The sequence below is a fragment of the Oncorhynchus nerka genome, unplaced genomic scaffold, assembly GCF_034236695.1.
Source record: "Oncorhynchus nerka isolate Pitt River unplaced genomic scaffold, Oner_Uvic_2.0 unplaced_scaffold_29___fragment_2___debris, whole genome shotgun sequence".
Lineage (NCBI taxonomy): Eukaryota > Metazoa > Chordata > Actinopteri > Salmoniformes > Salmonidae > Oncorhynchus > Oncorhynchus nerka.
The window spans coordinates 80,261-103,237 of record NW_027040344.1 but is presented as its reverse complement, the minus strand read 5'-3'; the positions used below and the strand labels follow the sequence as shown (position 1 = coordinate 103,237).

The 22,977-nt window shown below is 41.9% G+C and overlaps 1 protein-coding gene across 1 annotated transcript; it reads right to left on the bottom strand.

The window, feature by feature from the left end:
• Window positions 1-11,287: 11,287 nt before the first annotated feature.
• LOC115103600 (homeobox protein Hox-B1-like) lies at window positions 11,288-14,470 on the bottom strand. The gene is made up of 2 exons (XM_029624439.2): window positions 13,810-14,470; window positions 11,288-12,806 (listed from the first exon to the last, which is right to left on the bottom strand). The coding sequence occupies exons 1-2, from the start codon at window positions 14,444-14,446 to the stop codon at window positions 12,499-12,501; spliced, it is 945 nt and encodes a 314-aa protein (XP_029480299.1). The 5' UTR covers window positions 14,447-14,470; the 3' UTR covers window positions 11,288-12,498.
• Between the last annotated feature and the right edge of the window lie 8,507 nt (window positions 14,471-22,977).

The following is a 22,977-nucleotide window of genomic DNA, read 5'->3' as shown; positions in this document are numbered from 1 at the left end:
CTACCGCAAACTGAATATTTTCATCTGGATCTTCGCAACTAGCTAACTGCAATCCTGGGTGACTACACCTGGCTAGCATTTCCATCCCAGAGCAAGCACCAATTAGCCTGAAGCTATCCCGGCTAGGGCTCCTGGGCTACCACCGAAGACCACTCCTGGGCTACAATATCCGGACCCCTTCCACTGCCAGTACGGGGTACGGAACCCCGCCGATCCTCTACGACTGGAATACCGACATAATTTGCCCGAGGATTCCAACAGCCCCTCAGGCGCGACGTCCGCTGAAGGCCCATTCTGCTAACCTGCTAGCTCCCTAGACCTACTTGGAACCCTACTAATCCACGACTGGTCAAAGAACGTCAGCACACGAAGAGGCAAAAAAAGACTTACCTCCATCGCGACGTCCCCCAAAGGCCCTTCTGCTAACTTGCTAGCCCCGGTTTGCTAACTGCTAGCTTGCTTGCCCCGGTCTACTAACTGCTTGCTTGCTAACCCGGTCTGCTAACCCAGTCTGCTAACTGCTAGCTTGCTTGCCCCGGTCTGCTAACTGCTTGCTTGCTAACCCGGTCTGCTAACCCAGTCTGCTAACTGCTAGCTTGTTAGCCCCGGCCTGCTAACTGTCTGAATCGCCATGTCCCCAGCCAGCCCAACCACTTACTGGACCCATATGTTCACTTGGCTACGCATGCCTCTCTCTAATATCAATATGCCTCGTCCATTACTGTCCTGGTTAGTGATAACTGTCTTATTTCACTGTAGAGCCTCTAGCCCTGCTCAATATGCCTTAACAACCATGTTCCACCTCCTACATATGCGATGACATCACCTGGATTAAACGTCTCTAGAGACTATATCTCTCTCATCATTACTCAATGCCTAGGTTTACCTCAATGCACTCACGTCTTACCTTTGTCTGTACACTATGGCTTGAATCTATGCTATCGTTCCCAGAAACCTGCTCCTTTTACTCTCTGTTACGAACCTGCTAGACGGCCAGTTCGTATAGCCTTTAGCCATACCGTTATCCTACTTCTCCTCTGATGTAGAGGTTAATCCAGGTCCTGCAGTGCCTAGCTCCACTCCCACTTCCCAGGTGCTCTCATTTGTTGACGTCTGTAACCATAAAAGCCTTGGTTTCATGCATGTTAATATTAGAAGCCTACTACCGAAGTTTGTTTTACTCAATGCTTTAGCACACTCCGCCAACCCGGATGTCTTAGCCGTGTCTGAATCCTGATTTAGGAAAACCACCAAATACCCTGAAATCTCCATCCCTAACTATAACATTTTCCACCAAGATAGAACTGCCAAAGGGGGTGGTGTTGCAATCTACTGCAAAGATGGCCTGCAGAGGTATGTCTTACTATCCAGGTCTGTACCCAAACAATTCGAGCTTCTACTTCTAAAAATGTACCTTTCCAGAAACAAGTCTCTCACTGTTGCCGCTTGCTATAGACAGCCTCTGCCCCCAGCTGTGCCCTCGACACCATGTGAATTGATTGCCCCCCATCTATCTTCTGAGCTCGTGCCACTAGGTGACCTAAACTGGGACATGCTTAACACCCCGGCCATCCTACAATCTAATCTTGATGCCCTCAATCTCACACAAATTATCAACGACCCTACCAGGTACAACCCCAAATCCGTAAACACAGGCACCCTCATAGATATCATCCTAACTAACTCGCCCTCCAAATACACCTCTGCTGTTTTCAATCAAGATCTCAGTGATCATTGCCTGCATCCGTAATTGGTCTGCGACCAAACGACCACCCTTCATTACTGTCAAACGCTCCCTAAAACACTTCTGCGAGCAGACCTCTCTAATCGACCTGGCCGGGGTATCCTGTAATGACATTGACCTCATCCCGTCAGTAGAGGATGCCTGGTTATTCTTTAAAAGTGACTTCCTCACCATCTGCATAAGCATCCTCTATAAGCATGCCCCATTAAAAAAATTAGAACTAGGAATAGATATAGTCCTTGGTTCACTTCAGACCTGTCTGCCCTTGACCAGCACAAAAACTTCCTGTGGCGTTCTGCATTGGCATTGAATAGCCCCCGTCATATGTAACTTTTCAGGGAAGTTAGGAACAAATATACACAGGCAGTTAAGAAAGCTAAGGCTAACTTTTTCAAGCAGAAATTTGCATCCTGTAGTACAAACTCAAAAAAAGTTCTGGGACACTGTAAAGTCCATGGAGAATAAGAGCACCTCCTCCTAGCTGCCCACTGCTCTGAGGCTAGGGCACACTGTTACCATCGATAAATCCACTATAATTGATCATTTCAATAAGCCTTTCTCTATGGCTGGCCATGCTTTCCACCTGGCTACCCCCACCCAGGTCAACTGCCCGGCACTTTCCACAGCAACCCGCCAAAGCCCCTGTCCTTTTCTCCTTCACTCAAATCCAGATATCTGATGTTCTGAAAGAACTGCAAAATCTGGACCCCTACAAATCAGCCGGGCTAGACAATCTGGAGCTTCTCTTTCTAAAATTATCTGCCGAAATTGTTGCAACCCCTATTACTAGCCTGTTCAACATCTCTTTCGTGTCGTCTGAGATTCCCAAAGATTGGATAGCTGCCACTGTCATCCCCCTCTTCAAGGGGGTGACACTATAGACCCAAACTGCGACAGACCTATATCTATCCTACCCTGTCCTTCTAAGGTCTTTGAAAGCTAAGTTAACAAACAGATCACCGACCATTTCGAATCCCACCATACCTTCTCCACTATGCAATCTGGTTTCAGACATGGTCATGGGTGCATCTCAGCCACGCTCAAGGTCCTAAGCGACATCATAACCGCCATCGATAAGAGACATTACTGTGCAGCCATATTCATCGACCTGGCCAAGGCTTTCGACTCTGTCAATCACCACATTCTTATCGGCAGACTCGACAGCCTTGGTTTCTCAAATGATTGCCTTGCCTGGTTTTACCAACTTCTTCTCTGATAGAGCTCAGTGTGTCAAGTCGGAGGAGGGCCTGTTGTCCGGACCTCTGGCAGTCTCTATACGGGTGCCACAGGGTTCAGTTCTCGGGCCGACTCTCTTCTCTGTATACATCAATGATGTCGCTCTTGCTGCTGGTGATTTTTTATATTTTTATTTTATCCACCTCTATGCAGATGACACCATTCTGTATACTTCTGGCCCTCTTTGAACACTGTGTTAACTAACCTCCAGACGCGCTTCAATGCCATACAACTCTCCTTCCATGGCCCCTACCTGCTCTTAAATGCAAGTTAAACTAAATGCATGCTATTCAATCGATCACTTCCCGCACGTCCTGCATCACTACTCTGGACGACTCCGACTTAGAATACGTGGACAACTACAAATACCTAGGTGTCTGGTTAGACTGTAAACTCTCCTTCCAGACTCACATTACTCATCTCCAATCCAAAATTAAATCTATAATCAGTTTCCTATATGGCAAAAAAGCATCCTTCACTCATGCTGCCAAACATACCATCCTACCGATCCTCGACTTCGGCGATGTCATCTATATAATAGCCTCCAACACTCTACTCAACCAATTGGATGCAGTCTATCACAGTGCCATCCATTTCGTCACCAAAGCCCCATACACTACCCACCACTGCGACCTGTACGCTCTCGTTGGTTGGCCCTCGCTTCATACTCGTCGCCAAACCCACTGGCTACAGGTTATCAACAAGTGTCTGCTAGGTAAAGCCCTGCCTTATCTCAAATCACTGGTCACCATAGGAGCACACACTCGTAGCACGCGCTCCAGCAGGTATATCTCACTGGTCACCCCCAAAGACAATTCCTAATTTGGTCGCCTTTCCTTCCAGTTCTCTGCTGCCAATGACTGGAACGAACTGCAAAAATCACTGAAGCTGGAGACTCTTACCTCCCTCACTAGCTTTAAGCACCAGCTGTCAGAGCAGCTCACAGATCACTGCACCTGTACATAGCCCATCTGTAAACAGCCCATCTATCTACCTCCTCCCCATACTGTATTTTCTTTCTTTCTTTATTTATCTTGTTCCTTTGCACCCCAGTATCTCTACTTGCATATTCATCTTCTGCACATCTACCATTCCAGTGTTTAATTGTAATTACTTCGACACCATGGCCTATTTATTACTCCCTTATCTTACCTCATTTGCACTCACTGTGTATATAAACTTTTTGTTTTATTTTTTTCTACTGTATTATTGACTGTATGTTTTGTTTATTCCATGTGTAACTCTGTGTTGTTGTATGTGTCGAATTGCTATGCTTTATCTTGGCCAGGTCACAGTTGCAAATGAGAACTTGTTCTCAACTAGCCTACCTAGTTAATAAATAAAGGTGAAATTAAAAAATAAAAATAAAAAATAAAAAAGGGAGGGTGGCTCATAATAATGGCTGGAACGGAGTAAATGGAATGGCATCAAACACATGGAAACAATGTGTTCGATGTATTTGATACCATTCCTCTAACACCGCTCCAGCCATTACCACTAGCCGTCCTCACCATTTAAGGTGCCACCGACCTCCTGTGCACTACACACTGACATCCCCACTCTAACAGTCAGCTCGTTTTCTTCCGCTGTTGTAAGTCACAACTATATTGTGTTCTGTCAACCTCTGAACCCTCTCAGTCCCCCACAAAGACAAATGCAAAGTCCATAGGTCCATGGTATCACGGTATTATCTAGTTTGTCAATTACGTCAGTGTAACCCAATTGCCCCCTAGTACACATCCGTTCTTCTTTATTTCCTCATTGAATAGGTGGCCACATTCACATGTGTCCAAAGTGCAGGGATGACTATCTTTTATCTGTACTAGATATCATATCAGCTCATATCACCTGTATTCATTTAGCACGCCATGACATGATGGGATTTAGCCCGTCATAGCATAAAGGCGCGGGCACATTTCACTCACCTGAGCATGACATTACCGTAGCAGTCAGGTAGTTGAAAGAATGCTACAGTGGGAGACGCTGTGCAATAGGAATGTGCCATGACGTTTAAATCGAAAGCTATCGGGCATTGAAAATGACATTAAACTGATCCTGTGACTTACTACTATGTCGTTGAGACCTTGTCGATTCTAAAATGGAAATATGCGCTATTGCAGGATATCGGATTGATTGTGAGATTGAGCCTGGAATTATATTGTTTAAAATAATAAGTAGGTCCATGTCATTTTGCCATAAAAGTTCAATAAAGTTTATCAATGAAGTTAGATAGCAGTTTAATGCTTATAAAATAGACAGCTCCTTGGTTAAACTTTTTCTGTACAATTTTCGATCAAACGTTTGCGTGGTCTCACCACACAATCTGTCCGTCTCCACATGACTGCGTTCTAAATGTTTTCCCTGGGCTTTTTCACTCTTGTCCGCTGGAGTTAGGAATGTCACGTCGATAACCTTTTTGATCTGGATTCACACAAAAATGTGATGCGAAGCAGAGAGAGGCTTGTCCGTAACACTTGAAACAAAAACAAAAAAACAGGATTAAAAAAACTACACTCGAACTCAAGAAATGTACCTTGATTGCGAAGATCGTTTTGCTCAAATAAATTTGAGATTGAGCATATATTTTAGTCGCTATATAAATGTAATGTTATCATTATACAAATCATTTCCACATGGACTGGTCTTGTTATTCGTTTCTAAATATGGTACAAAATTGGACGTGGTGTGGGACCATGATACAACGACAGTGCTCGTCAAATGATGTCTTTGCAGGGAGGCTCACTCACAAGGTCTGTAAATGCTTCATTCGATTGAGCAGCATTGGAAAGCCACCCTGTACTTTCTATGACTCACATTAATTGGGGAGAACGGGCTTGGGGTAATAATGTCTGGTGGTTTCCATGTATTTGATGCCATTCCATTCGCTCCGCTCCAGCCATTTAATTACGAGCCGTCCTCCCCTCAGCCGCATCTACTTACTTGCACGAATAATTTGCTCTGCTGTGGAAAAACATGGCATTTGATAATTGGATAATAACAATAAGCTGCAGCAGTCATCAGTAGCCTACTATTACTAGCCTATACGATCATGTAGGCCTGTGTAGCCTGCTGATATTCATATTATGAACATTGATCATCATAATACGTAATCATAACAATTATTTTGTATAATTTCCTATTGAGACATTGTAGTTGAAAATACTCTTTCGAGTATTCAACGTTGTTGACCATGTCGTGGACAAAAGCAAAATGGTTGGAAAAAAGTTTTGATGCTGCTCTGTAAATCATAATGTCATGGGCCTGTAGCCTTCATATAAAGTTTGTCCTACAATATTTTCTGCATTATGTTTTATAAAACAAAAAAGTTTCAGCTTGTTATTTTTTTGCAGGCACCTATGTTCAACACAATTGTCTCAACATGTTAATAGAAAAGTCGTCGTTTCATTAGACCTGTTATCTTTTATGAACAAATACACAATTAAAGCTTAATAAATGAGTAATAAAGAAGCTGTTTGAGCTTATGGTTATGAATTCATGCTATAATAGTTCTGCTACGATCCTTAGGCTATACAATAATAACTATAGACCTATATATACTTATTTCGATTAAGATATCCTCGAATATTAGATTTAATCGGTTTACTGCTACATCTACTTTCGTGATTACATTCTTTTTTTATTTAAAGAAAGTAAAAACATACCTTGAAGAATCAGCATTGGCGGAAGTTGGCCAACCAAAGTGACTGTCAGAATGGAACCACATAACAACACCAATTATTAGCAATAATAATAATAAAAGCTTAATAAATATATGTGGAAACTATTGTTGCATATCAGAACAACAATTCAAAGCTTCAGTCTGTCTCCTTTACATTTTCAATAGAAAAAAACTGAATTAGTGAATTCTAACATTGTAATAAAGTTGTCATGGGTCCTTTTTACACATTTTAAACGCATTTATACTATTAGGGTTTGGTAATCAAAGTGTTTAGCATGTAGCTGTACAAGGCCACTTCAGAAATGCTAGGTCAACATCGATTGAATTTATTTTTAAAGGAAACTGGACATATTCTGTTAAATTAGTTAGCCTAACATCTAATGTAAATACATGATATCTCTGAAAACTCTATACAGAGAGTGAATGTTGAACCTATTTTAGAATTAGACTAGTTTGTGGGCTAATTTTGATGAAGAAAATCATAGGCGCGATCAAGGAACCTACGTGATTAAGGATAGTAAAATAATTAGTTCTGTAGCTGTAAAATCTGTTTGTAGAAATCTGCAATTAGTCCTGAATAAAATGATTTTAATATTAACATTTCCAAACAATGCTTTAAGCATTTAACTTAAATTCCTATTGATTGAAATGTCATTTTTGCCATCGATAGCCTACCATTTTTGTGACGTTTTACACAACAATTTCTGATGCAATGTCTGTCTGTGCTATGCGCGGGCACGGGACATTATGCTTCTCGTTTATGTATGCATGTCTTCAGTGAAAGCCTGAACTTTGACCTTTTTACAGGCAACAATTGGAACAACGAAACTCCCGTCATTCGTATAGAAATAGGTTCGCTGGCCATGAGTTTGAAAAGCTGGGCCTTTTATCGCTTCCAAAATGAAAATGTACAGTACAGAACTCCTTAAATAGAATCAAAGGAAAGAGAAATAAAAGAAACGAGACAACGGTGAGATTCTTTAGAATTTGAGCCGGACAAAGCGAGCCCCGGAGTGCTGCTCCAGGACCGGCACTTGGAGAGAGAGACCTGCGGATGACCCCGGAGAGATGGAAGCTCATCTACGGCTCCTGACAGGCTGACCCACGCCTTTCGAGAATTAATTTGGGCCTGAACTCGGGGTGAACCTGGGCCTGGGGAAAGCGAAGCTGGCAAGCCGGGGCTGTTTGAGGCAGGGGCCTGGGCAAACCAATCCGCCTGTGTAAATATTGAAGCAGTCCGTCAGGGGGTCGTGGATGAAATGGAACTGCCAAGTCTGCGTAAACTTTGGAGAAGAGATGAGGCCACGAGAGAGAGCTTGGAAAAAAAACTTTGTCGAACTCGTTTCCTCAACCCCCCCCCCCCATGTTGTCAGCACCTTCCAGAACTCAATCCCTAACACCTTAAATTACGCCTGCCCCCTTGACTCACCTGTCCACTGCGGGCGCGTCCTGTTAGCTCAGAGAGGCTAAATTGGGCATTCTAATTGCATGGCAAATTTAGACCGGGCTATCTCGCGATTCTTGCTTTGGGTGGAGGGGGGTGAGTTGAGATTCTTTCAGGGTGAACTCATCGGGTTACCCCCTGACTTCTGATTTTTCCTTCCATAACTCATCTCAAGTTCAGGAGGCTGAGGTTTCTGCAAATATTGTTTTCGTCTTTGATGTAGTATTTGAATTTGAGGAGAGTATGTAAGCCTGACATACTGTAAGCCTGACAAACGGGGGAAAAACTATTAACAAATGGTTAATAGTTCAATAGTTCAGGGCTCCACTTTACAGATAAACAAAACAGGTCACCTAGTGAAACATGGAAATGTCTTAAATTCTTTGTTATAAAAATAATTTTGCCTATTGGCCTACTATTATATTAAGGTTTATCTGAAAGGTTTATGCCAGCATCATTCATGGGAATGGTAGGTTTTGGGCCTATACCAGGGGTCTCCAACCTTCTCTAGCATGACAGCTACTTAAAAATGGCTCTTTTTTTCTAGCTTTCAAATATGCACATTCTTCTCTTCTCCTCTCCCCTGCAACTCTTCCCCAGGTCCTTAGCGTACAATATAAAGTAGTGCAATGTGTTCTGTCAATATACCTGGTAAAATAAGAGTTAATTAACAACTCTAAGTGGGGCCCTATAAATGATGTTTTCTGAGTTTTATTTATCTTGGTTTTAGATTTGTTTTGTTTTTCAACTCTCAAAATTACAATTGTTCATAGAGAAACAACGAAACATGATGTTCTGAGTCCATGTGAATGCTTATATCACACCTGAAGACCTTTTTTCATCTGGAAGAAAACTGCGGCAGTAGCGTAGTGGTTTCGGTCAGTAACCGAAAGGTTGCTGGATCGAATCCCCGAGCTGACAAGGTAAAAAGCTCTCGTTCTACCCTTGAACAAGGCAGTCCACTGTTCCCCGGTAGGCCGTCATTGTAAATAAGAATTTGTTCTTAACTGACTTGCCTAGTTAAATAAAGGTTTTAAAAATAACATTTTGCATTAGTAGTGTAATTCCCCCTTAATTGCGCATCTGACCCTTTCAATTGTGCCTCTAGCTAGTGAGTAATGTGCCATCTAATGTGCCATCTAATGTGCCTGTCTAGCTATGGTTCTGTACTGTTGCTGCTCATTTCATGGGAAAGTTTGCAAATAACAAATAATAGACACAAATTATATACTTCTGCCAGGTAAGTCTACTTTGGGGTTAACATATAATTGAGAAGGTTTTCGAGAAAGTATTTCTGTCAAGACGGTTATCACATCAACTGGTGTCTGATACCAGTGATATTTGTTTACGACAGTTTGTGGTGAAACACGTGAAAATTGCATGTACTTTCAGAATTGTTTGGTGAGCTACTCATAGGTGGGCTGCGAGCTTTGGACAACTCGGTATACCACCGTATGCCTATAGCTTCTTCGTCATTTTGTGACGATGTGCACGACACTGCGGGGATCAGCGGCCGGATCAAAGCTCTGCAGAGGGAACAGAGGACAAACGCCCAAACAGCAGGTTTGAAATGAACATAAACTACACCACAGATGGTCACAAGGGCACGTCATTGCCACTGTGTGGATCCACAGTACTATCATGCATGATTTCATGTTGCGTTATAATTGATGTATTACAATGGAGTCTGTCCCTTTAATGTAAGTTATTGTGATCTTACTCTCCACACAACGTTATGGCCTCTCTAACAGTTTACATTAAAAGCAATAGTTGGTGCATTGTTTATAAAAACTCCTATATCACCTAGTTTGCGGAATGACTAACCTACTTATGTAACTAATTAAGAAATAATATAAATACACTATGTCCAGAAATAACCATGCTGTTATAGTTGTCAACCATAAAATAAGCTCAGCAACTGTCCAATAAATCCCCCACCATCATTAGATATAGGTTTAAGTATTTTATCAGTTGATAGGTTTAAGTCATTGTTTAATAGGTTACGTGGACGAATTGAATTGATGCTGCAGCGGTTCGTTTTAGGGCTACTACAGTTTACATCCGTACCTTTTAAGGCCTGTGTGTGTGTGAGAGAGGGGGGGGGGTATTGGATGGACAGCAGCCTTTCACCAAACCCCAGTGGCAGAGACGAGCTGATGATTGAGCTTGACACACAGTCAAAAAAGAACCCCTACATTCCTATTTAAATGTGCCTGCTGATCAATGGTCTGTGTTTTAAAATAGCCAAACAATGTCACTAATTCAACTTTCCAACATTTTCTTTATTACAAGTATAGTGGTCTGTATTACCACAATATTGTGACATACCTGCATGGTACTAATTGAAATAGCATATATTCTGTTCTATGTATACCTAATTATCATACACCTGGCTTCTTATCAGAAGATTGTTTAGTGAACAGCATTGAGGGGGGCTTGTGGCGTTGTACATAAATCTAGGCTGGCCGTCTACACCTGTATATGACTCTATTTTATTCCCAGTTGAAGTCTGTTTTAGTCTTCACCTGCTATAGGGTCATGCATGGGGACAGCAGTGTCATAGCTACAGATGAGACCGAGAGAGAGACGCTCCTTGATAGGCCTGAACATGGACAAACAAACACTGCACGCTAAAGAATGCGTTTGTTTTCTTCTTCTCGTGAGTTTACCGCTCCAACCCATCAGAGAACGTTATAAACAGTGCAAAGTTCGCACCAGTTTGATTTGAGCCTATACGGAGAGTGTGTGGTAGAGAGCGACTTGGGGAGAGGAGAGTATGTTTACATGTTTAGATATCCCAGAGACGTCCATGGGTAAAAAGGTCAGCATGTGCCACCCGGAATGCACCGCAGCATTCCACACCCCACGCAGAGTGCAGGGCAACACTATTGGGCTTGTAGGGCTAGTTTCGTAAGTTCCACGGAGGTCAAACCAAGGGTAGGCTTACTGTACGCAGTAATACCATTTGAAATACTTTAGAATCTGTACGTCTCTTGTGTGATGTACTAGCTATCACACATTTTGGGGAATTCAAAAGGAATCGACCATGGCAACAAATAGGCTACTCTAGGCCCATGTTCATGCCTCATGGAATATACTTTTTCCTCTTTTTTTTACAATCAATATAATCATTAAGACCAATTATAAATGCACTTATCTACCATGAATTACTAACAACAAAATCTGTAATATCTTTTTATTTGAGGTAGACAGAGATGAACCAGCATTGATTGAGATCCTTTCCAAAAACATGTAAAACAGACATTAACTAATACAACTCAGTCGATCTGCACATACAAATAGTACAATTCACTCCTATTGCCTTGAAATAGAAATGTAGGCCTAACCGTAGTAAATAAAACTAACTTCAGAGTACCCTGTTTTTCGCAAGACCACTAGCCTATTATCAAAACCTTTGACTCCCTACTGGAAAGGTTACAGCCGTATTTATCCAAAAAGGCCCAATTCAAAAGTAAATTGTCGAGTTGGTTTCACTCAGGCAGGTGTTAAACGTTGTAATAAACGTTCCTTTTAGTTGTTTGACATGATAAACGTGTTCTATCCTCTGGCCATTTAATAATATAAATACTCCCTCTAATCATCATTCGTCATTTTGGATAACTTCGCTTGCGTGAACCATTCCCTGTATAGGTTTGGTTCACGTCTGCTATTTATACAATAACAATAGGCTATACAGACATGTGTTAACATTACTAGACTGCATTTCATTGGGTAATCCACCGGCTCGTGTTTAAATGAGTAATTTTACTCTATATTTTAATTAAAGAACATCCGCCAAGTCAAGAACACAACTTCCCCTGGAAAGTAATACCCTGTAATTCCATAGTGCAGAGTCAGTAACACATGAACCCTTTCTACCTTACTTACTGACGGTAAAGTTGCTTCATGTCCAAACCTATATACAAATAAGAACCAAAAAATAATAATACATTCCAAAAAACACTACAAAATAGAAACAAATTCAACAATACTATGTTTTGCCAAGAGGCTCCCTGTATAAACATTGTTATAAGGCTCGCTTTGAGATTTGTAAACATGCAAAAAAGTGCATCACTCCAATAGTCGTGGTTATGAAGATGTACGACCCTTTACATCCAAACTGATTTTTGTGGGGTGGAAAGATGTTGCACACTTCCTCCACATTTGTGCTTTTGTCACCTCGTTTTTTTCACTCTCGAAATGTGCGTTTCGAAGTAATTATTTGACTTTAAATCTTTTTTTTTACTCTTACAGACGTGTAGCATAACAAGTCGAATAGTCTATTCAAGCATGTATGGGAATGTTTTGACTTATTATCAATCAATCAACTTTTTTTCACATTCGAGTTCCTCACTTTGAAGTTCAGTGCCTGCAAGTTGCAGTTTATTTGGTCCATTAGGTCTCCGAGCTGGGAGACATGGAGCTGGAATGGTCCGAGTTGTCTTCCAGGTCTTTGGAGGAACCCGTGCTAGAGGCCGGGGCCAGGCCCTCTTTCTCGCGCTTCTTCTGTTTCATCCTGCGGTTCTGGAACCAGATTTTCACCTGCGTTTCGTTGAGCTCGAGGGTGGCGGCGATTTCCACGCGCCTGGCCCGCGTCAAGTACTTGCTGAAGTGAAACTCTTTCTCGAGCTCGGTCAACTGTTTGGTTGTAAAGTTGGTGCGGATGGTGTTCTGAGGTCCCATTCCATAGTCAGCCACTTTAGCTGGGAGAGAAAGAGGGGGAGAAACGCATTAGTATGTGGAATAGATTGGATGCCTAAAAATATGAAAATTGTATGTGTAAAATAGGAAAATTGTCCCATATTCGAAGTCATATTAAATTCTCCAATCCATCGTTCTATTTTTAAGCTCCTAAAGGGAAAAAAGTGTGATTTGACATCACTACCGCATAAATCATTCTTAATGATTAAAATATTTATTTGGAATGAAGATTGAATAATGTCATACTAAAGGGGGTCATCAATTACGCACCCAACCATTTCACGTCCCAAACTGTTGACTACTGTATATAGATAGGTAAGTTCACAGACTCAACCTCCTCCTTCTTTTCCCATTACTCACTCCTGAAGAATTAAATAAAGCTGATCCACGTTTGGGGAGATATAAACGCATATGATACGTGTAATTCCATATTCCGACCGTAACATTTTACGATCTTTGACCACAGCAGTAGGCCTACTGAGTGAGGTTGAAACGTGGGTCGTTAAACTCAGTTCAGACGGGCCAAGCATGGCGAGGAAGGAAAGGCCGGGGAATACAATGGAGGCCAACAAAAACGAGAACTGGGACAAGTTAAAGACAACATAGTTGGGGCACTTCCTAGGGCGTAAGAAAGCACGTCTGCTCGATGCATTAGTGCATGGGCTGAGTAGACGGGGAGAAAATAACACATCAGGCAAATCTACCAGAGGCATGTCTGGTCAGAGATACCACTATGACCCGGAATGGTGCTGAGAAATCCCCATATGTTGTGGATCAGCGATAGTGGAGTGAGGCAACACTATCCCCAGTCATGTATATCCATTATGGGCTGGAGAGTGCATGTGCATTTACTTATCACGCCCAATAGCCTACCTGAGCGGTGGGTCGACATGTTTGGGTCACCTGGTTGACTTGCAATGAACTTTGAATTACATTATCTGACAAGAACCTTTCGATTTCGTGCATGGGTCAGTGTGATTGTTTTTTTGGACTCTTCCATCTCACCTGTTTTAGGGGGGTTTCTCTTGACTTTCATCCAGTCGAAAGTCTTTCCTTGTGGTGTTTGCTCTGCGTCCTTCTCCCTCTCCTGTGAGACCGAAATGTCAACATAGGTGCTCTGCAAATAACCCCGCTGGTGGTCCTGGCCCTCGCAGCCGTGGTGCTGGTACTGTGCCGCGGGGACAGCCCCCTGCGCCCCGCAGTATGCCCCGGCCAGAGAGCCGTAGTTGGGGCCTACATTGGAGGCGGAAAGGCCCGATGATTGATAGTACATCCCTTCCTGCTCGTTGATAAAGTACTGTGGGTGTCCATAGTCCGAGTTTGCGCACGCCTGCGCCCCGTATCCCGCAGTGCCTGTACTGCCATATGGAAGGACCATGCTGGCATGATGCGGCTGGGGCTGGTGATGATGCGCGTAGCTACTGCTCTGGTGCTGATGTTGAGCCACAACCGCCTGTGCGCTGCCCCCCATGTAAAGCCGTCCATCACCGTTATAGCTGTCACTTGTTGTGCCGGAGCCCGAGTGAAAAGGGGCCGGGAAGTCTTGGTCCAAGTGGTGGTATCCGGACTTGGGTGAGTAGGCGTTCGTCCCACGGTTACAAATTGAGTACTCTAAGAAAGAGTTCATTCTAGAATTCTCCATGTGCAAATTGATGACGGAGGGTCAACCTGCGTTTCGGGGGATTCCTCCTACCCTGCAACCTCTCGGTATGTCATGTGGAAGAGGGGGAAAAAAGAAGCGCTCACCTCCCTGAGCAGTCACCCTGGGATTCCCTATAACACTTTTTTAACCTCAGCTGCTGGTCACGTGTCTCGTCACGGCGCCAATGGTGAGGGGGACCTCCAGAAGTTTGTCAGCGCACTGCGATCATCGATCACGTAGCTGACATTTGCATGACAAAGCCACTTCAATCAAACCGGCCCATCAATCTGATAACAGCACGTATATGTCAAACCCCTCTGAAGAAACCTCTCCCGAACCGGCAGAGAAATAAAGAAAGAGTTGGAAATTCGCTACCCCCCCCATTTCGTTTCTCCCCTATTCCCTTATACTTAAAGTAGACATCCATTTGGTTAGGCCTATCAGAGGATTGGGCTATGGTGAGAGGTGGATGCACTTTGCTTATTGCTAAAACGAAATACATAAAATACACGGTTTTCCGTGGTCCGCGTTACACAAGGAGGACTGCGTAATATCATTAGATATTTCTGACCCAAGTGAAAAGGGCTCACCACAGAACCCAATATCTGTTTTTGGGTTGAAATCTGTTTAACACTCGAATTGGAAGTGACGCCATCGTTTTCAGGTCGGTCCCGAGCCTGCATTGGCCTATCTAATTGAATCAATGAGCTGATCTATTACAGAAACGAGGTTAGGCCGACAGCAAGCCTTCTGGTAACCCCGGGCCAGCAGAAAGAAGTCAGGATTTCTCACTGATTCGGAGAGTCCATTGTATGTACAGTTTCATAAGTGTTGAATGGAACTTTCTGTTCTATATTCTGAACTAACATGACGTTGCAATTTAAGAAAGGCAGAATAAGCATTACTGAGCATAATAAGAACATAATGCTTATGTTAACATGTGATATATATATTTTTCATCCACATTCCATAACAACCAGGACCCCATCAATAAGTGTAGTGAATGAGTTGTCTAGACCAGTCGTCAACAAGCGTAGGTGGAGTAGGTGGGAGAGGAAAGAAAAGAGGAAATGGCGAAGGCTAATTATTAATTGTGGTGACAATAGGTAAGAAAGTCAGTCTGTTCATGAAGCAGCCCACGCTCAGAGGGAGAATGGAGAATCTCCAATATATTTGCTCGTTGATACATGGTGGACAAGAGGGACTAACAATACCACGCCCACAGTCATTTGTTACTTGTCAGGATGTTTACTGTTGGGCTCGCATCCACGAGAACCGGACCGTTGCATTGCGTGGCCAAAAGTTCAAACCAAGTAGCTTGTTGTTTACCTCGGTGATGTCTTTTCTCTCTTACGAGTATTCCAGCCTTTTAGCCACCACCCCTCAAATGTACTTATCGGTTTAGTAGAGCCAACCTTTAGAGTGTCATTCGATATGATGCCTCACTGCAAAAGTAGTCCTAGTTTTCAAAATATTATTAATGGGTTATATGGTCTATCGTTATAGGTTTAGTAGTCTACTCAGTTACAATCATTTTGTCATTGACTCTATCGGGGGAAAAAATCAGTATTTTGGTTAACCTCAGCGTGTTTCTTCAGAAAACATTGATTGCAAGTAAGTCAACCAGGCCTGGTATTTCTCAGGAGAAAATCTCATCTCAACCTGCTCACCCCCACCATCCCCTCACGCACACACTCAACACACTGCCCCTGACGAGTGACCCATATCATTAGTTGAGGAGCGTTGTAACGCCTCAATAACAACAATGAAAATCATGCACTATCTTGCATTTGCTTTCTTGTTTCAGTTTCAGTTTTACACTAGAGCTTAATACTTTTATATACTCTTAAAAAGCCTGTTCTTATTCTAAATAGCTATGTTTTTGTAACTCACAATTTCTTTGTTTATTCAATGCAAAACATAGGCAAGATTACATTATATTCGTTATCGACTGTGTTAGACGTCAACTCTAATCTGTGATGTCTTTTTAATTAAAAATATGTTATGAAATAAAACACATTTTAAACTAGCTATGCATTAAAGTCAATCAAATCCATACATGTCTATCCTTTACTTTCATATAAAACATGACTTATTTTTGTATTCCAACTTCTTTGGCAAAGTTATTCAAACTGACAATGAAAAGGTAAAAATGTCCAAACGCTATTCAATATACCAATGAGCAGCCTGCAAACGATTTAAAAGCTAGGTGTAAACGAAATTGCCCACATTAGGCTATGTTTGTTTGTGGTTATAGTAGACCTATTTCTTACATGGTAATTTTCAATAAACACTAACAATTGTTAACATACAAAACAACAATCAATTAGAAAAACCATTACACATTGTGTAATAGGCTACGCTCCAAATAAAGCTAAATAGCTATGTGAAATGTCTTTTAAATATTCATTAACTATGGAAATTGTTATTTTCCCATTGAATGGACAATTTTCCTATTGGATGGACTTTACGCACGGCCGCATCTGACTATGCGTAGGCTACGAATTCCTTCGATCGTTTGTGTTCGTTTTATTTATGAAAATACTTTGTTGGATCATTGAAAAACTATTTTTGATAGCTAATATGCTCTCCAATATATCCACGTTTGTGAGTTTATAATAAACATATAATTTACCTTAACACAATTTGTCATTTACACGGTAAAGTCTTCCAGGCCATTGAGGAAAATGTGGTAAAATCACCAGTTAGCTGCAAGGTTAACAAAAGGTCATGGAGAAAGAAATCTTGATCCATCTAAAGATGAATTCAAATGCAAATGTGAACAGGGATTAGAATCGAACGCTCTGATCATTGCCCCCTTTTCAACACTTCCCAGCGTGTAATCCCTTTACAGAAAACTGCTAACAAACAGAACAGATACGGCCATACAAGCAAATGGTAATGACACTGGTAGGACCCACCTAGCGGTACGATGACGTAACAACAGGGAGTTCGATTTCTTCTTGGCGATGTTTTTTCAGAGTCCCATTCCAGCTTGTCTTAACTTTTATGCTCCTGAACAGATATCTTTGTAGTACCACTCGAAGCGATAACAAGATCACATTAGAATCTATTTGATTTCACATGTAATCATAATAACACTATCATGACAATAGTAGGCTGGCTACATTAGTAGTTTATAAGGGAGGATAATAGCAAGAAATAATAAATGTGGCTACGACGTGAATATACTTTTATTGATAGCCCAGTGAATTTTAAAAAAGGCGCAATACTAGAAAGTGGAGAAAGTTGTGTAAATCTCTATCTCTTAATGTTGTGTTTTCAACATGATTTTCTCTTGCCCCCCCCTTTAGTTGGTCTACTGGTCAGTGAAAGATTCCAGAGCTGACTCTAGATAAGGAACACTTCAGATCTAAGTGTAAAGAGGAATCTTTGAGAATGAGTCAGGAATTCCTATAAGACTTTCTATTGCCGCTGAAGCATAGCCCGAATACCTCTTAATTTCCCCAGACCATTATGTCTCGTTCACCATGCTCACATGATAAGTAACTTTGCTTGAGACCTGTAAAGACTTACAGTTGAAGTCAGACGTTTACATACACTTAGGTTGGAGTTATTAAAACTCATTTTTCAACCACTCCACTAATTTCTTGTTAACAGACTATAGTTTTGGCAAGTCGGTTAGGACATCTACTTTGTGCATGACACAAGTAATTCTCCCAACAATTCTTTACAGACAGATTATGTTTGACCATAATGACCATCGTTATGTTTGGAGGAAAAAGGGGGAGGCTTGCAAGCCAACGAACACTATCCCAACCGTGAAGCACGGGGGTGGCAGCATCATGTTGTGGGGGTGCATTGCTGCAGGAGGGACTGGTGCAGTTCACAAAATAGATGGCATCATGAGGATGGAAAATTATGTGGATTTATTGAAGCAACATCTCAAGACATCAGTTAAAGCTTGGTCGCAAATGGATCTTCCAAATTAACAATGACCCCAAGCATACTTCCAAAGTTGTGGCAAAATGGCTTAAGGACAACAAAGTCAAGGTATTGGAGTGGCCATCACAGAGCCCTGACCTCAATCCCATAGAAAATCTGTGGGCAGAACTGAAAAGGCGTGTGCGAGCAAGGAGGCCTCCAAATCTGGCTCAGTTACACCAGCTCTGTCAACTTTATGTGGGAAGTTTGTGGAAGGCTACCCAAGTTAAACATTTTAAAGGCAATGCTACCAAATGCTAATTGAGTGTATGTACATTTCTGACCCACTGGGAATGTGATGAAAGCAATAAAAGCTTAAATAAATCATTCTCTCTACTATTATTCTGGCATTTCACATTCTTAAAATAAAGTGGTGATCCTAACTGACCTCAGACAGGGAATTTTTACTTTGATTAAATGTCAGGAATTGTGAAAAACTGAGTTTAAATATATTTTGCTATGGCGTATGTAAACTGCCGACTTCCAATGTGCGCATGTTGGCTCCCTGAGCTTCAGCTTAGCAGGTTAACACTGTTTGGTTGCACACAGGAGACCTGGGTTTGTTACATTGGTGTTGTGGCTCGCGTGAGTCCTTATGATGAGGAGGGGAGTCGAAAGGGGGGCAAATATATCTGAGGAAGTTTGGAACACCCACTTGGGTAATTTGCAGTCTACATTCTAGATCTGAATGTGGCCTTCTATGCTGTTGGTGGATACTTGTCCCCAACACAGGCTGTGCCCTGTTGTTTTGTTAGCTGACTTGAATCATGCAGATGCAGATGGGCGGCTAAAATCATAATCATCACATCACAATCTTACAAGCCTTGTTTTGTTAGCAATGTCACTGCAGCCAGACTCTGACTCTACAGAGTGGCAGTGGCATCATCTCCTATCCTCAAGTGCCCCGATGCTGCAATCTGGCACTGACCAAGGCTGTATCCCAAATGGCACCCTATACCCTATATCCCTATTTAGTCCACTACTTTTGACCAGAGTCCATTAGGATCCCATAATGCACAATATAGGGAATTGAGTGTCATTTGAGACACAGTCCAAATGACCATGCAGAAGTGTTTTTGCAAATGATGATGCAAATGGCACTAAGCGATTTCCGTCAGTATACCCTGCTGTTTTCGTTTCAGCTGGCTGAGCGTGGAGATGCCACCATCCCCGACCCCTTATGGACCCTTATTTTCAGACGTGTCCTGCAGCCTCCAGATACGAACAACAATATTTACCTACATGCAAAGCTACTGTCCTTCAGCTCTATCCAAGCAAAGAACGTGTATTTGATGTGTTCTCTCAGGGACGTCAACTCATTCTGTGTACTGTACACAAATAGCTTTGGCTTTTTGCATTTTGTCTCACCAGCTTTGAATATGTGAAAGTAGTGTTGATCAATGTTTTTCAAGTATGGTGCTATGTGGTTTGGTATTCAGAATGATAGAAATTCATTTTTTTTTGTGTGTGTCGCATGCATAAGTTAGTCTAGTAGTATTCTGGTGATATGGACCAGTTGCTTTAAGCTCAATATACCAAATCACTAATATAACACTTCTCTAATTTGCCAAATTAATTTACAGTGCCTTCAAAAAGTATTCATACCCCTTGACCTTTTCCACATTTTATTGTGTTACAGCCTCAATTCAAAATAAATAAAACTGGTTTTTTTTCACAATACCTCATAATGACAAAGTGAAAATGAAACACAGAAATATCTCATTTACATAAGTATTCACATCCCTTTGCTATGAAACTCCAAATGAAGCTCAAGTGCATCCAATTTCCTTTGATCATCCTTGAGACGTCACTACAACTTGATTGGAGTCCGTCTGTGGCCAATAAAATTGTTTGGAAATTATTTCGAAAGAAACACACCTGTCTATGTAAGGTCCCACAGTTGACAGAGCATGTCAGAGCAGAAACAAACTCACGAAGTCCAAGGAACTGTGTGTATATCTACAAGATATAATTGTGTATATCTACAAGATATAATTGTGATGAGGCATGTATCTGTGGACGGGTATTAAACCATTTCGAGAGTGTTGAATGTTTCCAAGAGCACAGTGGTCTCCATCCTTTTGAAGTGGAAAAAAATATGGAACTACCCAGACTCTGCCTAGAGCTGGCCATCCAACCAAACTAAACAACAGTGCACAAACGACCTTGGTCAGGGAGGTAACATAGAACCCAATAACCACTTTGACAGAACTACAGAGTTCTTTGGCTGAGATAGGAGAACCTGCCAAGACAGCAATCTCTCCAGCACTTCCCCAATCTGGGCTTTCTGGGACCAGGCACAGCTCATTACCCGTCTAACACCATCCCCACTGTTAAGCATGGTGGTGGCAGCATCATGCTATGGGGGATACTTTTTCAGCTGCAGTGACTGGTAAGGATGAAGGGAACAACGAATGGAGCTAAATACAGGCCAATGTTTGAGAACTTGCTTCAGAGTGCCAAGACCTTAGATAGGGGGGAATTGTTATGTTCTAACAGGACAATGACCCCAAGCATTCAGCCAAAGCATCACTGTCTTTTTATATATCTTTTTTTATTTCTTTACTTACCTTTTTGTTCGCCTAATACCTTTTTGCACTGTTGGTTAGAGCCTGTAAGTAAGCATTTCACTGTAAGGTCTACTACACCTGTTGTATTCGGCACACATGAAAAATCTACTTTGATTTGATTTGGAATGGCTTCAGAACAAGAATGTGCAAGTCCTTGAGCAGCCCAGCCAAAGCCTGGACATGAATCTGATTTGAAAATCCGTGGAAAGACTTGAAGACTGCCGTTCACCGCTGCTCCCTGTCTAACTTAACGGAACTTGAGAAAATCCGCAAGGAAGAATGGGAGAAAATACACAAATCCAGATGTGCAAAGCTGATACAGACATACCCAAGAAGACTCGAAGCTGATACAGACATACCCAAGAAGACTCGAAGCTGATACAGACATACCCAAGAAGACTCGAAGCTGTAACTGCCACCAAACGGGTCTCTACAAAGTATTGACTCAGGGGTGTGAATACTTATGTAAATGAGATATTTCTGTATTTCATTTTCAATACATTTGCTACAATTTCTAAAAACGTTTTCACTTTGTCATTATGGGGTATTTTGTGTGTAGATGGCTGAGATGATTTTTTATTGAATCCTTTTTGAAATCTGTAGGCTGTATCACAACAAAAATGTGGAATAAGTCAAGGGGTATGAATACTTTCTGAAGGAGCTATTATACTATTCATTTACCGTAACAAGCTGTGGGTGATTGATGAAAATGTTGGAGGAATGTGGCCAGGCATCCTGTCACTATGGAATCCATATAGTTGTCTCCACCATTGGCTAGATCTGGTACTGCAAAGGGTCATGTTCTGATAGCTAGTGGTTGCTTGATGTTTTTGATGCTATGACAGTGGCGGCCCGTCCATTAGGGTGGTCCAAGAAAATAAGTAAACACTTTTTTTGTATAAAACTATATACAGTACCAGTCAAAAGTTTGGACACCTTCTCATTCCAGGGTTTTTCTTTACCTTAACACCAAAAAAGTGTTAAACAAATCAAAATGCATTTTCTATTTGGTAGCCACCCTTTGCCTTGATGACAGCTTTGCACACTCTTGGCATTCTTTCAACCAGCTTCACCTGGAACGCTTTTCCAACAGTCTTGAAGGAGTTCCCACATATGCTGAGCACTTGTTGACTGCTTTTCCTTCACTCTGCGGTCCAACTCATCCCAAACCATCTCATTTGGGTTGAGGTTTGGTGAACCACACATGTGGAGGTCACCTGTTCACCTACTCTGCGTCTCACAAAGACACGGCGGTTGGAACCAAAAATCTCACATTTGGACTCATCAGACCAAAGGACGACTGTTGTGTCGACTGTCATCAACGCAAAGGGTGGCTACTTTGAAGAATCTCAAATATAAAATATATTTTGATTTTCTTTAACACTTTTTTGCTAACTACATGACACCATATGTGTTATTTCATAGTTTTGATGTCTTCACTATTATTCTACAATGTAGAACATAGTAAAATGAATGTAAATCCTTGAATGAGTAGGTGTGTCCAAACTTTTGGCTGGTACTGTATATTACATAATTCATTGATGTATGTTTTAAATACTCATAGAAGTGTGGTAAATGTGTATATTTACCTGTTTGTTAAAAACAAGCTGTTCAGTTACTTACTACTCTGCCCCTCAGTGACTGCCAGCAGCTCCGCAGGTGCATAGGCCATGCAAACATTGCTTGGATTGTGTTGCCAGCTATTTGCTATGAGGGGGAACTAAAAATTACAGATTTTTCTAGCACAAATTGTGACAGCGCAAAGTAATTGGACTGTCCTGGGTCGCTCAAATGTGAGTCCCGTCAGAGCGTCTGGGTCTGCTCTCCCTCCCAATAAGCCTCTTGCACCAAATGTGCATGTGAGACTAGATCTGCTCTATCAAAAAGCCAACTGTAATTAACTTGTAAATAAATAATCATAACAGTCATGGGAGCCTGGGACCTGATAAACCGGACGACTACAACCGACAAGAGTCGAAGGACAGAGGGATACACTAGCTAGAACTTTCTCATCGC